Source organism: Neopelma chrysocephalum, unplaced genomic scaffold, assembly GCF_003984885.1.
Source record: "Neopelma chrysocephalum unplaced genomic scaffold, ASM398488v2 Primary Assembly neopelma1_141, whole genome shotgun sequence".
Classification (NCBI taxonomy): domain Eukaryota; kingdom Metazoa; phylum Chordata; class Aves; order Passeriformes; family Pipridae; genus Neopelma; species Neopelma chrysocephalum.
In genome coordinates, this window is record NW_020897803.1 from 2,377,255 (window position 1) to 2,393,758 (window position 16,504).

Genomic DNA, 16,504 nt, shown 5'->3' on the forward strand with positions numbered 1-16,504 from the left:
ATAAATAAGCAAAGATGAAAACTTTACAAGTCCTCGGTAATCTTTAATCAGCTGGTTTCAATGGTAGGAAGTAATCATGGTACCATTATAGTAGAAGAGCAATATGTCTTCTGTTTGTGTGGTTTATGTAAATTTGTTTTATAGTCGGTGCTTATTTAAAAGAGTGTGCTTTCAATAGTCACTTTTAAGCCCTCTAGATATATGTTATTTTGTAAATATTGTCATCTCTTACAAATTATTTTCAGAAATGAAAACAAGAGTGTTAGTAGGGGTTACTGTTGTCTTATTAAAAGCTTTTTGGGAATGGTTGTTCTGTCAGTCAGTGGAGCAGCTCTGCCTCCATGGCAGTGGCACATTCTGTAAACTGAGACTAACTAAGCCCAAAAGATATTAGAGCCTTAAAAAAAAAAAGAAAATAACCACTTTGTTTCTTTGTTTAAAGTCACTGGCAAAGAATTGAGAAAGGAGGGGAAAAAATTGGTATCATAGGGAATGCATGTTAAACACACTTGTCCAAGTCAGCTTTGAGCAAATACTGCTTCCATTCTCTCTTTTCAGCTTCAAGAGCTTGTACAATATGAACAATATTTTCAAAACAGATGGTGAAAACAACAGTATAAATGCAGTTACCAGAGAGTAACCTGCTTTTGCATGGCTACTTTTTTTGAAGCATGTGTTTTGCTGTGCCTCTCAAAACCAGGAATACTGACAGTTTCTTTTAAAAAAAGAAATCAACTTTTAAAGGGCTTTTTTTTCCCTTTTTTTTTCTTTCTTTTTCTTTTTTTTTAACCTCTGTTTAGGAAAGTTCAATGATTCTTTTATTTATTTACAGTGTATTTAGGCTGATCATGTGAATTTAGAAATCTGAATTATTATGATTTGCTGACCCACTAATTTGATGAACAAGAGCATGTCAGAAGACGATGTTTGTCTGTATTAAATAATTTTTTTCTAATTACTATAGTTACTTTCCTACTGTTCTTACCAGAAATTTTCTCCCAAAACTAGAGATAGATGTTTCTGCATTTCTCTGGGGTATTTAGAAAAGTTTCCTTTCTTCACCACTGAGAATGAAAAAAGGTATATTTTGGACAGAGACTGTTAATAAAGGTGTGTAGATAAAAATGTATACCTATTTTCCCTACATTTTATATTAAAGCTATTGTTGAAATTCTCCTCATAGATTGTTTTAAAAAAAGATGGAACTAGTCTTTTGGTGCGTTTATATAGCTTTGTCTAACTTCCAGGGGATGTAAATGTTGCAGTAGGCACATTACAAGAGCATGTTCAGAGCTGTCAGAAATATTTCCTAATTTTATTTTACTTGAAAGAAATATTTCTCTTTTTTAAATACAAATTTAGTTTACATTTGTAATTGATTATTAAAACTGATGACTGCCTGAGTTAGTCCTAATGCTCCAATGGGAGTGGATGGGATGAAGGGAGGAAAGGATGAAAGAGGGACTGAAGGCAAGTTATTGGCTTCTTTCATTTTGTGGTGTTCGGTGCAGTCCTTTTTTCTCTTTTTCTTGGAGTGCTTGGGTTTTTGTTAATTTGCTTCATCCCAGACAAGTTTTATTTAGAGCTTTTTTCTTGATGGAATGTAAAATTTTGCACTGAGTTTGTTTTTTAAACTCTCTCTGTCGCGCTCCTCAAAAAGCTGCGTGAATTTTACCTGCACAGTCACAGGAGCTCCGGAGGGTTCTGTGAAGTTCAGATTTATCTGTGTGCACTGGGAAGATGTGTGCCATTTTCAGCAAGGCAGGAAAATGTCAGGAAGATTTGACATCCAACTTTTTTTCAGTTGGAAGTTGCAAACTGAACCACGTAGATCCACAGAAAACACACGTTCTCCTCTTCCATTTTCCGCTTAGTGAGGGTTGTGGTTTTTTCCTTAGAAGGATGCAAATTTTTTCTCCATAATTCCTCCAGTATCAAGAGATCAAATTAATTTTATTGTTCTTTAATTTAATAATTTTTCCTCGGTCTCTTCTGTAACTATATTGCCTGCCTGAGGGTACCAGCAACCTTAATTTCACTGTTTTATAACCCACAACAGTTAACACTTGACCTAGGTCATTAACAGGATTATCAGCAAATTTGTTTAAGCTTTTACTGACAACCTGAATTGCTTCAACAATATTTTGACTGTGCAGACAGGAAACTTCTTGTAACCTCTCAATCTAGCATAAAATTAATTTCTTGTGAACACAGCTACCAAAAGATCAATACGTAAATCTGCTTACAGTACTTGGTTTCAAATAGTTTTGGTTTACAGTAAAAAGGTTCCAATCAGCCTCTCTTTTTAGTCTGCATTAGATTTGCAGATGCAGTTTCATCCTTTTTTCATTGATTGTCATCTCAGAACTTTGCATAACTATGGAATTAAAAACAGCATTTTATCTGAGCTGGTCTCTGTTAACACTTAAAATTGCAAAAGACAGTTTACTGTGCCTTTGTAGTAATGACAGGTCTTGGTGTGGTTTTGAAAAATGTGATGCTTGCACATGGAGCAAAATGCCTGACTAAATCTTGCATGTAATTTTGGGAGAGGCTGTCAATACTGGGAACTTTTCAATGGAATCAAAAGGGGTTGCACAGGGAAATGCTTTTTACAAATCTTGCTTTGCTGTGTGTCAGGTATCATTAGGTCAGGGTAGGTCTTCATTTCTCATGACACAATTCCTGCTGGTGCCTCTGGCTTGAGATTTTATCTGCAAAAGAAGTTAAAAGTAGGTATAGTCTTAGTGTGATACCTTTTAAAATTTAGTTTCACAAAACTCAAAGTCATGGGGGGGTAAAGGACTGTTTTTCATACAGCTGTATCTTATTCAAAGCTTCTGTGCTTAATCCTAAACTGTATGATTAGACAAATAATATGCGTTTTTAAATTCACACCATGATGGTTTTAAAACCCTGTGCAACAGGAGAAGCTGAGTAAATTCATCATTTTCTGTCAACTTTTTTGATAGTAGGCTGCAACACACAGAATCATTTATTTCCTTTTCAGTTTGTCACTGGACATTCTCTTGACTTACTGCGGATTTCAGTATAGTGTATAAAAAAAATAAATCACTACATATGCTGTACCAGACTTAAAGCAGATGTTTGAAACACAAAAAGATGTGCAAATTGGACACAGCAATTAATTCTTATTGCAGTTAATTTGGATACAATGTATTTGTTACCCAACGAAGCAGTCGGGGCACAGGAACGGGTTCGAACTCTTATGTCCTCAGAAAATGAGGCTTCAGAGGCACCACCAGAAGGGAGAGCATGAAACAGATAATAGGCACACTAAGTTTAACAGTTATTTACATAAAATCTTTGCACATCAGGAGTGCATTGAGATTGAACTTAATTTTTTCATTCCCATCTGGGGGGATATACAAATTGGCTTTAATTTATTTTTTCTTTAAATTATTGTCTGCTGGTGTTAGGGAAATTGCTATTAGTATACTTACAAGTTTTCAAACAGAATCAAAAGTAAGTTTTCCTCTAGGAGTATATGTAATTGCTCTTGTTCTTGTAATCCCCACTTGATGAAAGTTTAGAAATACGGATGCAGGTGTTCATTTTCTTGTTTGCAGAGCTCTGGATTTTATCACCAGTGAGGGTCACTACAGAGCTGTTACCAGATACAACAGCACTGTGTGGATTTTTATGCAGAGCCTGAGTTAGTTCCATGAGATACCTGTAATTCATGTCAGTACCACTGCTTTGGAGCTGCTGTTTGATTTTTCTGTAAAAAAAATAATAAAGAAATAAAACAACAACAACAACAACAAACCCACAACCAAACGAAAAACCCTGGAGCAATAATCACATCCTTACTTTGGTGAAGTTCAAAGCTCAACTCAGAGGAGCTGATACTGAAACACAGAAAGTCACTTTGATACCCTAAAGTGCAAAATTAGCTGGACTTTTCCAGAGGTGTTAGATAAAACTTCAGAGGGCTTTCAATAACTCACTGCCTTTCTAAAAGATAATTCCAGCCTGCAAAGAGTTATTTTTTTCTGGAATGAAACGTTTCCTTTCTTTTGCAAATGTATTGTTGTATTTGATGAAGCATTGTTGAAAATATACTTACGAAAAGGAGAAGACTTGTCATAAGAAATGACACAGTGAAATGGAAGAATTTTTTGTTTACAAATTCATATGACTACTGTTAAATGATTGATCCATTTTGCTAAAAATTCACTGCATTGGTGTAACCCTTATTTCCATAAACACTTTAGAGCAGTAGCTTTTTTTTTTTCAAATAATATTCAAACTGTTTTAAACAAGAATCAAAACTTTTAAAAGAAAATAGGTTAATTCAGAAGATTAGATATGAACTCCCAGTGGTGTAATTTTGGAAACAGAGCGTGGTGGCAATTTGTGGGGTTAGGATTGTGTTCCCCAGCAGCAGTCTTGTGCTTCTTGGTTTCTTAGGGCTTGATAAATCCGAGTGCAAGTCCTTATTTTGCAGGGTAAGTGCTCGTTTTTTTCAGCATGAAACGGATGTGAGATTAAAATTCAGTCTCTCAGACTGAAAGTTCCTTTCAAATTTCTGCAGTGAATGAATGAAAGAAATAAAGATATAGAAGTAAAGATAATCTTGCCTGAAAGAAACCTTGAGATGGTGACAGAAAAGTTCCAGCCTGCCAGAGTGACGGGGAGCCTGAATGAAACACCAGCACGTAGAGCCTTAAATTTGCAGAGACATTATTAAATCAGACACACTGCAAGCAGAAACGGTTGTGCCACTCTCCTTTTTTTGCATTAAACTACTGTGTCCTGCTGTTTCAGGCAAAATATGGAGGAAAATCCCATTAATCTACTGGAAAAATATTGATGAAAGAAGAATAGCAGACCAAACGAACAGTCCTTGAAACTTGCTAGCAATTAAGTGAACAATAGATTGAATGTTAAGGTTCAGTCAGGGCAGTTTAGTGTAATAAGGTGTGGGAATGGCACTCTTTTTTTATTTCCAGCTGGTTTCTCTTACTGTTTTATATCTATGTTTGGATAGAAACATTTGCATTGCATTGGTGTCTTTTTTTTTTTTTAACAATAATTAAACCTGCTAAGGTATAGGACTAATTAAAAACTAAAGCTTTTAAATTGGTGCCTGGGATTGGAGGGCTTTGTAGAAAATCTACGAGGGGTGAGTTACTATTTAAATTAATTGTAATTAAAGCACAAAAAGTATGTTTTGGTCCGTGGTGAGCTTCCCACAAACTTTCTGCAGTAACAAATAGCAACGAGGGACAAGGGGTTTCTTGATTTAGTTTCTGATAAGTTAAAAGGCAGCTAGAGGGGGTTTGCTGTGCTGGATTTTTTGAGAGATCTCTTATGGAAGGAGAGAGAAGGATTAAAGTAAGAGAATAGATAGGCAGAGATGAAGTGAAAGTTGGATCTGAATCTCAGAAAAATCAGACTAAAATCCAAACGTTTTCCGATTAATGATAGTGTTAGAAACCCAGAATTCAGTGCTGACAGTGATTTGAACACTGAGCAAAGCACAAATTAAGAAATTCCTTGCCTCCCTGAAAGTCTTAGCTCTGTTTACATTAGTAAGCTTCAGGACTATGATTTACCAGTGCTGAATTTACACAGAGGCTGCAGTTAAGACAGGGTAGGGGCATTTTTACCATTCTATTTAGTCTTTCTCTAGCAGTGCTTTCTTTAAAACAGGAAAGAAAATAAAAAAAATAAAAAGAAAAGAAGAGAAAAAAGAAAACAGAAAACAAAAGAAGCAAAAAAAAAAAAAAAGGCAAACCAAGTTATGTCTGTCCAACCTTCATGTTCATGACCAGTTATGGAAAACACTGACTTAAGGCCTTTATATAGAAACAGGTTCTGTGATGGTGATGGCCTTGCCCTGCAAAACAACATTCAGCCATTACTAAATACAATTTACCAGAAGGGGAATACTTTGATCCTGTAGATGTCCAGAAGAAAAGACAAAGGAAAGAATTACATGTTTAATGGCATTGCTTTTCCATAGTTAGTTGGTTGCCTTGGTCCTGGAAGCTGGGTCAAAGCTGGAATTCTTTCAATTCAAGCAATTGAAACAGAAGTTGTCTGTGCTAACCAAGGAAAGAAATTCTGGAGGAAAAGCATGAGGAGCATGCTTAGTTTGTGGCACATAATGGAAACCTGAGCCCTTTGTGGGAAGGTAATGGAAGCAGAAGAATAAGCAGAAGACAGGGATACGAAAAAGTGGCTTGTGGGTAGATGGGAATAGAGCAGTCATTTAGTCATTTACCTTTGTTATAAATATTTGTATTTCTCACATATGGAAATAGTGAAAAAAGATGTTAGCGGGGCTTTGGTTGCAAAGGCAGCAAATGAAGTCAGGGCAGTTCCATTTTTCATATGGATAGCTCAGCACACATGTTCTGCATTAATTACCTCCATAAATTCTGTTAACCTGGCAAACAATGGAAATATGTTGGTGACATCACTGTATTGGAAAATAAAAATGGTTTTAGCATCTTGATTTTCTCAACATGACATTTGAGGAGATTTCTTATGCTATTGGCATTTTACTCCCCCAGTTTGCACCATGATGTTTAGTCATTCACTTTGTGGGTTTATTTTATCTGTGGAGTAGCCATGTAAGGGCCCAAGCATTTCCTAGTCCATTCCAGCTGGAGCTCTTGATTCATGGAAGTAGAGAAGAAAAGTTTGACAAAACTATCAGGGCACACCTGAGTATGTGGCTTTCCAAATGTAGTACTTCATGATTCTCTGATTTTTTTTTTACAAATCTTAACTTCTGTGTTTCAAACTGACAAAACCAAACCCAACCCAACTCTCTTCCCTTGCAAGAGTTTTGTTTTTTGTGCCCCATGCAAAGATTTTCTTAAAAGCAAGGTTTTTTTATGGGTTGTGGCTTGCTGCCAGCTGATTCACTTGGGGGATATCACAGCCTTTTTAACAAATGAATAGTCATTTCCTGGACTTGTGCTCTGGTCCTCGTCTCAAAAATGTCTGTCCTCGAAGGGGTATTGATCATTTGCTGTGATTTTTGTTGATTTCAGGACCTTAAATATGTTTGAACTGCAGTAAAACTTGTGGGAACTTAGGAACTTTCAGTCATGGGTGTTATGGCTGCCCAAGAGTCTTTTCTGGGACACTTTTGGTGTCTAGAATTCTAGAAACTGAGCATGTCATACTAGGCTTGGAATTCTCAGTTTACCTTAAGTGAACCTGGGACATTATGATGCAATATTTATTTTCCCCTTTGAGTTGCTGGAAGCCTCCCCAAGGGCGATCTTTGCCACGCTCTGGTAGACCCCAAATCTATCAGACCTTCAGAGGGCTCGATTCTGTAAAACTAGTGAATACTGAAAATTATTTTTTTCCCCAGGGGAGTAGGAGCAAAGAAGTAAAAAGAGTTGGATGTGCTTAAGAAGTGCTTTAGAACTTATTAAAATTATTTGAGTAACGTTTGCTGTTGAGTTTTGGCTAGACAGCACATGTGGCACCATTTATGTGACTCAGAGTTTGGGCACCCAGCAAGACTGACAAATATGACACATCCTGCAAGAGATCCACTTCTATTCTGGGCTGGTGAAAGGCAGGGAGTGCCTGGGTTTAGGTAACAGAATCTCATCCATAGTTTCTGCTATTTTTTTTTTCCCCTGAGAAAGTTAAACTTGGGTTTTGGAGCTTAAACTCCCTTCAACACAGTAGCTCCAATCTTGCATTTCCATGATTAACACAGTGCCTCACTGGTATCAGATTTAATGCCAGAGTGGTGGAGTAGAATGAGATTAGTAGGATTTGTTTTTGAATGGGAGTTTAGCTAAACTGTAATTCAGGTATCTAAAGGCTTTATGCCTCTTGCCTTTTGTAGGAAGTACTGGAAAAGGACCAGTTGGAACTGTTTAAAAAAAAATGCAAAGAAGCAAAAGCGTCACAGTAATTTGGAACCCATTAAGTTAATCCATTTTTAATTTTTATATCCTTGTCTTAATGAAAAGAACTGGCACATATCAACTTACAGGAAATAGCCTAATAAAACCAAAACCTTATTAGGCCCCTTTGATAAACATTGCATTCCAGCCCACTACCAGTCATATGTTTTTACATACTTGGAAATTGAGCTTTGTGCCACTTGAACAATATCAGGAGGACTCTCATGTTTCAAACTAATAAAAAAGAAATAAAATCTGTTTTGCCTCTGTTCATCCATGAGGATGGATGGATGGTTGTCAACATAACACAGACAGGTATCCTGAGAAAAAGCAGTGTAAAGGTGCAAAAAGAGCTGCAGAGTGTCCTCCTGCAAAAAGACCTGCTGGTTCATATGTCATCATTGGAGCAGAAATGGCTTGTCTTTGTTTTCTCTTTACAGTAGCCAGAATAGCTTCTGCAAGGTGCCACAGTCAGGTGGGGGAAACATCTTTTGGTGTTCCACGAATGCTCTGGACATTTCTAGGGGTGTTTGTTTGTTTTCTGTTCTCTGTTGAATCAGTTCCAGTTTTCTCTGCCAAGGGACAGTGCAGTTCTGCAGATTTGCTCTTTGCAACCTCTCATGTCAGGCTTTTATTTTTGGGCCTGACTGTCCTTGTCCTGTCTGTTTGGGAGACCTGGGATGGTGGTGTCCCTTCTCCACGCTCAGGCTCCGTACTTAGGAGGCAGAGCATGGCAGAGCTTCCCCTTGGCACTGAGTGCAGGTGAGGAGGGCCAGGCTGGCAGGGCTGAGGTTCACAGAGAGATGAGGCTGCCAGTTGGCGTGGCCTGACCCCTGTGAAGGTGGCATGGGAGTGTCACCCATCCCCAGCAGCACCAAAATCCGTGCTGTGAGCAGGGAGAGGGGCTGCTATGCAGCCATAGAGCCTCCTGGAATTGCTCTGGTTTTCCAGTTTGTAATCCATGCTTTTATTTATTGGCATTCCTGCATTGCTTGTTGCTGTCCTGCATTCCCTCCTTCGTGGCAGCCTTTTGAGAGGAACTTGTAGTGAGGTTCTTTCTTTGGCTGCTTCATTTTTCAGCTGTAGGAAAAGCTGAGGTAACTAAATCTGGTCTCAGACGCTCTTGGGGAGTGTGTTTGAAAAGAGTAAAATCTGTGAGGAAAATTAAATTTTTCCTCTTCAAAAGCTGGGGAAAGTACCATAAAATTAGAATTTGCCAAAATTGATGTTGTAAGCTCGTATGTTCTATAGAAGCAATATTCTGTAGCCTAACTTGACATATATTGCTAATCATTTGTCTTTTCATATAATATTTGTCACAAAATCTCCTAACTTTGGAAACAGTTATTTAATGAACATTTAAATGAAAATAATGGAGACCTGGACTATCCAGTCTTTTCTGAAGACTCCTGTGTTCAGTATTGGAGCACCTGTTTTTTAATTAGTTTTGGTTTTCCCTTGTTTGCTCATCTCTTGCTCCTACCCTGGTGGAGTTCTTCAGTCAGCAATTTAACCCCAGATTAAACATGACAGTTGTCAAATTTGAAATGTTCTGCACAAAATCATATTTGTATTGTACAGTAAAATGGCCCAGGCAAGAAGGGTTGAAAGTGCAGACCCCGCAGTGTTGTGCCTCTCCAAAGAACTGTAGTCTGGCTTTGAGCTGTAGTAGAAATGTCACATTTGGAAAAGAGTTGTGTGGTAAATGGGCCAAACTGTTGGCATCTGGATTGGGTACTTGGACAAGTTTCTAGTGGCTGTTTTTAGGAGACTTTAGGAGTCTTTGCTTCCTAGGATGTCCCAGGCTGGAGGGAGACAAAGCTGTACAAGCAGTGTTAATAAATGGGGACCTGGATCACCTCTGCTGTTCTCAGGTCATTTCCTTCTGAGCAGTGATAACATCTTCACTAAAACATTTGAGTGGAAAGGCAGGACCACAAAATCACAGGAGACTTGACTTCTGTTATTGGACAAGCAGCAAAGTGGAGCTACGTAAAACCAGGCTTCACTGCTGGTCACCCTTTTTATTTGTTGTCCCTTCCCAAAGATTGCTTGGTCAGCCTTAGCAAATTTCAGCATGATTTCAGCAACATCAGTGTGAGAGCTGATCCTCTTTGGCAATTAGAGTTGCACCAAGGTGCAACTTTGGCCTGGCCTGAGCCCTGCCTGTCTGTCTGTAGGTGTTTCTTCCAGCCTCAGAATAATCCAAAGACACAAAGGTGATCTACCACTGCTGGGGGAATGAGAAGTTGAGAAGACTCAGATCTGTACTCAGAGGTAGATGAAAATCCAGGTGTAAGTCCCCCTTGCTGGGAAGGATTCACCATTCCAAAAATGTACATCAGGGTTTGCACTGACTCCACTCTGTCCCACCCCAAAACCAAGCTTTAGCTGACTTCCTGCCACAGAGTATTTTCTTTGCTGTTCAGGATTATATGACACGTTTCAATTATGGACACTCACCATTTTTTTTAAATTTATTTTTTAGGTTGCACAGCAAATTTATTTTTTCCCATTTGTTGGCATTTTCTTAATAACTGACTAGTGCATTTCTAAACTGACAGTTTGATGCCAAATAGGAAAAGATGAAATGATGGTGGTTTCTTGTGCCTTGGGGTTTTTTTAACTTCTAATGGGAAATGTTAATTAGTTGAAGAAAAAAATATTTTGTGTATCTTACATCACTGTCTATTGCTCTGCAGTTTCTTGGTATAGAATGTGATTTGGAAATGCTTTCCAGTGGTGAAGTTTTTTGTAGACAGTACTTTAGATATTGCAAGTTGCAAGATAATGTCTCCTAGCAGGCTTTCCTCCTCATTTCTTAGACAGTGAAGGGGATTTTGGGGCATGGTTCTACCTGGCACAACATTTATTTGTTTATTTTTGGGGAAGGTGTTTGTACTGAGTTCAGTTCATTGTAGCAGTTGTTACTCCAAGTGTTTCTGGAAATGCTACTGCTTTCAAACTCAGGATCTTGTGTTACTCTTCTTTTTCTGTCACTGACATTACTCCTGATGACACCTGCTGTTAGTGAGCCTCAGTTTTCGGTCTGGAAGCAGTTTCAGGTAGCATGAGTGGGCCTGTGTGTCAAATTCCACCCCAGCCCTCATTCATCTTCTGCTTGATACCATGAGAAGGAGAATGAGGGAGCTTTGCATTTTGCATCCACATCCCTCCTCCACTTGTTGGAAGGAGAGTGGTTTTTACGCTCCCTAGGCAGAAATCCACCTTGAGAGAACTGATAATGCTATCTCTTGCAATTGTGCGCGGCCAGAAGAATCAGGCAGGAGTGAGCTTCTCTTTTTAGAGAACAAATTTGTTTTTAAGAAGAAATGTTCATAATTGGCATTTTGCCTGTGTGCTGCCACTTGGCAGAAATAGCTGCATTGTACAGTAGGGTGAGCAAGACTGTTTTACAGGAGGACCAAGTCACTGATTTTCAGAGCCAGAAGTCATGATTGCTTAAATTTAATAGCACTGAAGTATTTTAATACCAGTAAATTTTCCCTCAGAATTACCACTGGTTTTCAAGTGAGTTAATTACAAGATGGGAACCAGTGCAGAACACTGGGATTGTTAGACAGCACTTTATTTATTTATTTAAAATTGTTTTTTGAGAGCTCCTCTGTGTCTCCTTAGCATAACCAGTAATCCTTTTCAAGGCATTCTCTCAGAAAGTATCATCAGTAGCAATAAAACTGTTCAGCTGGTGTAAGAGTTACCCTTAGTAACCAGCTGATAAACCTCAGGGATTTCTGTAGGAGCTGAGAGAGACACAGTTTTGCAGGAGAAGGAGGTAGAAGGGGGAGAGCAAATGAGTTGTGTGAGAAACTCATAAACTTCAGAAAGAGCCTGGAAATCCTGATTCCCTTTCATGTGGCCTGACTTGTAAAACTGCCTCTTCACTCCCTTCTGGGAAGCAGTAACAGAAAGACAAATTATTAGCGTTGGTTTTGGGACATAGTACGCAAACCCTTCCTATTCTGTTTCTCCTTCTTCTGTTTTCCCCTTCAATTTTCATATTAATATGCAATGTTAGGACATACAATGACAAAATCAATGTACTGTTGCCTCTCCCTATCATTTTTGTCTAGGGACCAGCATTATTGCAGCTCTCAAGTTCTGCATTAATTATTTGCTCTCCATCAAGGTGTGCAACTCTTCCTTGAAGTCACAAGGAAAATCAGTGTCACAGAAGCTTTTTTCAGAGAAAGGAAGACCTTTTTTCAACAGGCTACCACCTGAAAGGAAATGTGTTTTACATTTTAGATATTAATAAAGAACAGTACACACATCTGAACTAAAAGCTACTGTAAGTCAGTGTGAAAACTTGTGAAATCCTTCTAAGGATTTCTAAAATGTAGTGAAACGTCTTTGAGTGTGGAAGAGTAGCTTGCCTAGTGGTTCCAAGTTTTGTAATTCCTCTGAGTGCTTCTTGCAGGAATTCATGCTCACCTGGTTAGTCTGCTCTGAGAGATAGAAGGGAGCTGACCATTGTGCAGGTGGCACAGAGAGAGAGGTGCTGAATGCTGATCATCTCCACCTCAAGGGTGAGCTGGAACTGCCTGGCAAGTCTAGAGGGGGAAACTACCACCAGGTTGTGAGCCTGCTGCCTGTTCATTTTTTCCAGATGTGACTGATGAATTTGGACTGAATTCATCAGCTTCAGAGTGGCTGCAATCATGTTTTCAAGAAGCTCATTCTTAAGGAATAAATATATTACTTAAGTTTACTCCTGAGTGATTTGCCTTAGCAGCTTATTGCTAAGTAATTTACCTCAGAAGTCATGCTTGCTTCACCACCCTGTATTGCAGAGGCACAACAAACATATCTGTCTTATCCCAGGAGATCTGTAATCTGTGGGAATTTGTACTCACAAACCCGAGAAGTGCAATTTTCCTTTTGAATTTTTATTAGCGTTTCCTTTTTGGAGATGCAAACCTTGCTCCAGAATAGTCTGCCTAGGGCCCTTTGCACTCAATAAAGGACTGACTGATTTTTCTTTATGTAAGTGATTGAGAACTTATTTATTGATAAATTCAGAGCTAAGAAATATACATTACTGGATTGTGTTCTTTCCGTAGGAATAATAAAGTTATTTTGTATGTTGATGTAGGTAAAAATTCGCAGTACTGTTTTTTGTTTTTTTTTTTTTAAGGTGTGTATAACTGCAGGGAGAAACACTTCCCACATAGATGGCAGAGCAGCTCATTCATGTATTATAGCACTGCATATACACATGTACACAACAAAAATGTGTGCACACAAAAGTAGAAAATATGTATATTTATGGTTGTTTGTAACATGATGTTATTTCTAATACTGTACATCTGTTTTCCCTACTGTGTCTCTTCCTGTACATCCTAATTAACAGTAAAAATAATGCTTTCATAGCTTTTTTTTTTAAAGTGATGTCCAAAATTAAACAGCAGTTAAAAGGATAATGATGAAATAATATAAATAGCTTAACTTAGCAGATTCATAGATAATGTCCCTCTTTTTTATTTTTTTTGTATCCTATTCTTCTATTTTCTTGGAGTATCAATGTCCAGGCCATCTGGTTCTGGCAGCAGTGACAACCCTTCAGGCTAACAAATAGAAGCTGAAGCTGCTCAGACTGCTACAGTGGCCACCTCTAACAGATCCACTGTTCTCAGGTGTTAAAATTCCCTAGCATAAGCTGGGATTTATTTCATTTCTCATTATCACTAATTTCCATGTTGAAGGAAAAAAAAATTAAGGGAGGAGAGTGAACACAGCCAACAAAAGTAAGCCCAGATCAGAGATAATAAATATTGAAGGAGCACTGATTGGTGCAGCTGCAAACAGCACTTTCATGTTGTGTACTAATAGTTGAATGGTTTGTATTTATATAGAAGGTTTTTTTTTTGTATAGTGCTTTATATCAATTCACCTGTTCTGCTTCATGTTGATAAAGAAATGGTTAGTTAGAGAACTGTGAGACTAAGAACTTGGAGGCTATATGGCCAAGATAAGGAACAGAACTGACTTTTCTGCTTGTAAAAAACAAATAAGTAAATGACAAAGACGAATATCCTTTAATTTGGATGTATGTATTTTATTTTGTATGTATTTTATTTTAAAATTGGTATAAACACACTGTAATTTGATTGACTGGAAAATGTCTGTCAGACTGTTTACAAATAAAATCTTTCTTATCCTGAAAATTGTTCCGGAGCTCAAAAAAAAAAAAGAAAAAAGAAGAGATAAGAGCAAGATTAGCGATTAATTGATGGCCCTCTTTAAAAGTAGGTTTGTCTGAACTTGTAACATTGTAAATAATTACTTTTATATCTGATGTGTTACACATGACATTTAGAAAACACTACTGCAAGACAATTCGAGAACAAATTAGACCAGAAGGAAGAAAGAACTGCAGGAAAGACTTTAATCAGCATTCATTATTTAGTCCTGTGTTCTCAGAAAAATTATGTATGTCAAATACAGGCTTTTAATCAAATAATGATTAAAATATTCAGGTCTCACCGATGTAGTTTAGATGCATTGACCCAAATTTCAGGCATCCAAGGGGAAAAGGCTGCAGTTTGTGCAGCTGATAGAAGAGTTCAGTTCCCACCCCCTGCTGTAATTAATTTAGCCAGCAATCCATTGTTTGTTTTTTGTCACTTTTTTTGTTTTCAGAAGTTCCCCGTCTGCTGTTCATACTGTGTTTTAAGATAAACAAGACAATCCTTTTCATTTGTCTGTCTTTTTCTTCTCTGTAGCCGACTGCCAGGCCACCTGAACAAATCAATGCTCACAAGGTCCTCAAATAAACACGTCTCTTGGTTTGGGTAACTGAGGTTAACTGGACAGAGGCAAAGGAAACTCATTGCTCTTCATTTTATCTTCTTTTGTAGTTAATCTTCTGGATTCAAAAACAATTCAAGGGGAGCTGGGCTGGATCTCCTACCCATCACATGGGGTGAGTTCACCAGACTGTGAAATGGAAAAGTGCTGCTACAGACCAGTGTGCTGTTTAACCATTGTTTCCTCTTCAGAGGACACTGTGCAGTAATGCTGGTTCTTTGGAGCTTCAAAAATAGTCTCTAAACTTGCAATACATAGCTCACATAGCTGTGGTGCCTTCTCTTTACAACATACATCACACTCAGTGTAAACTCCAGGAAGAGCTCACTCTTAGTGGAGCAAAATGAAAGCAAGAGGTGCCTTGAACAACAACAACAAAAAGCTCTCTTTAGGTACTATTTCTTCCTCCGCTGTAAAGTGTATTTCTAAAAGATATAATGGGTCTGCTTCATTGTATTATTTGTAATTTATTCAGACAGAAGTAGCAGAAGGTGAAAAATGTGTGGACATAAGTGGGTGATGTAAGTACTAATTTAGTAACTTTTGTGCTCAATTGTTGCTGAATTGTTCAAGTACTTTTACTTATGACTTAAAATATTATCAAAGAAATGTCTAAATAATGTTCTAGAGTGTTGGTTTGGGGCTTTTTTTTGTTTACCTTGTATCTAGAGCTCGTGAAACTGGACATTCTGTTTGAAGATACAGAGTCTTAAAACATTTGTGCTTTTGAACTAACTCCATCATTCGTACAAAACTTTTGCCAGCAGTCTCTTTTAAAAAAAACCCACTTATAACTTAATATCAGTGCTTATCTGTCCAGTGGTGCTGATATCTGGCCACTCCACAGCTTCAAGTCTCTGTGGATCTGTGTGTGTATTTGTGTGTAGGAACAACCCATTATTCTCTTCCTACATTCTACTTTACTTTCATTCTACATTCTCCTCCTGTTTTGTCACTTGTGCCCACCCTTAAGGTCCTCTATGGCAGCCTTATTTTAGTTTTCCACCTTTAGGATGACAACTCCTCTGAGTTTTCATGCATCTCTGTCTGCCTGTGTCTTCCACCCAATGAGTAAACCTCTCTTAGAGAGTACTGCCTCTCCTAAATCCTTGGGGAAAACTGTCACTAGTCAAGAATCCAACAACTGTCCTTTTTACAAACCAACCATGTTGGCGTTGGTAGGTATTTGCTCATTGGTTTGTCTGCAGGGTTATGAACATGCAAATTTTGGGCTTTTTTTTGCTTTGGTCATCTCTTAATTCACCTTTTTGCTTTTACAGAGATTGGTGTTAACAGTACCTTTGCATCTCTGCCTTGTGGGATTCAGTTGTTAATACTGAGGTTGTGCCTTCTTGATATTAAGTATTATCCAGGTGTTTAGCAGTATTTAAGATGAAGGTTTGGTTTATTTTTTGAGTTTACACATGGACCTTTTTCTGTGTCTCTGAATAAAATCGTTCCATTCTTGTGGGGAAGAAGTGGGAAGAGAGTTCATATTTCTTTCCAGGGGCTTTTCCTGCTGACTTTTCCCAATAAGAAACATCTCTAAACAGGATGTCCAAGAAGGAACTCTCCAGCAATTTCTGGCTCATCAGGGTTTTTTTGTTTTGTTTTGTCTTCACTTGTATTATTTTCTTGTTTCCTTTTTTTTTTTCTTGCAAAGCCTTTCTTCCCCCTTTTCTCTCCCAGCTGCCATGCCCCCTCCTCTGCTTTACTCTTCTGCTCTGCTCAACTCCTTGCAGCTGTGCAGATCTGCTGCTCCC

At 38.1% G+C, this 16,504-nt stretch overlaps 1 protein-coding gene across 2 annotated transcripts in view; it reads left to right on the forward strand.

Moving 5' to 3' along the window:
• The window catches only part of EPHA3 (EPH receptor A3), a 206,343-nt gene that overhangs the window by 1,475 nt on the left and 188,364 nt on the right, over positions 1-16,504 (forward strand). For both annotated transcript variants that reach the window (XM_027699756.1, XM_027699755.1), the window contains exon 2: positions 14,792-14,856. In XM_027699756.1, coding sequence (XP_027555557.1) covers positions 14,792-14,856 — 65 coding nt within the window. The remainder of the gene's footprint in view (positions 1-14,791; positions 14,857-16,504) is intronic.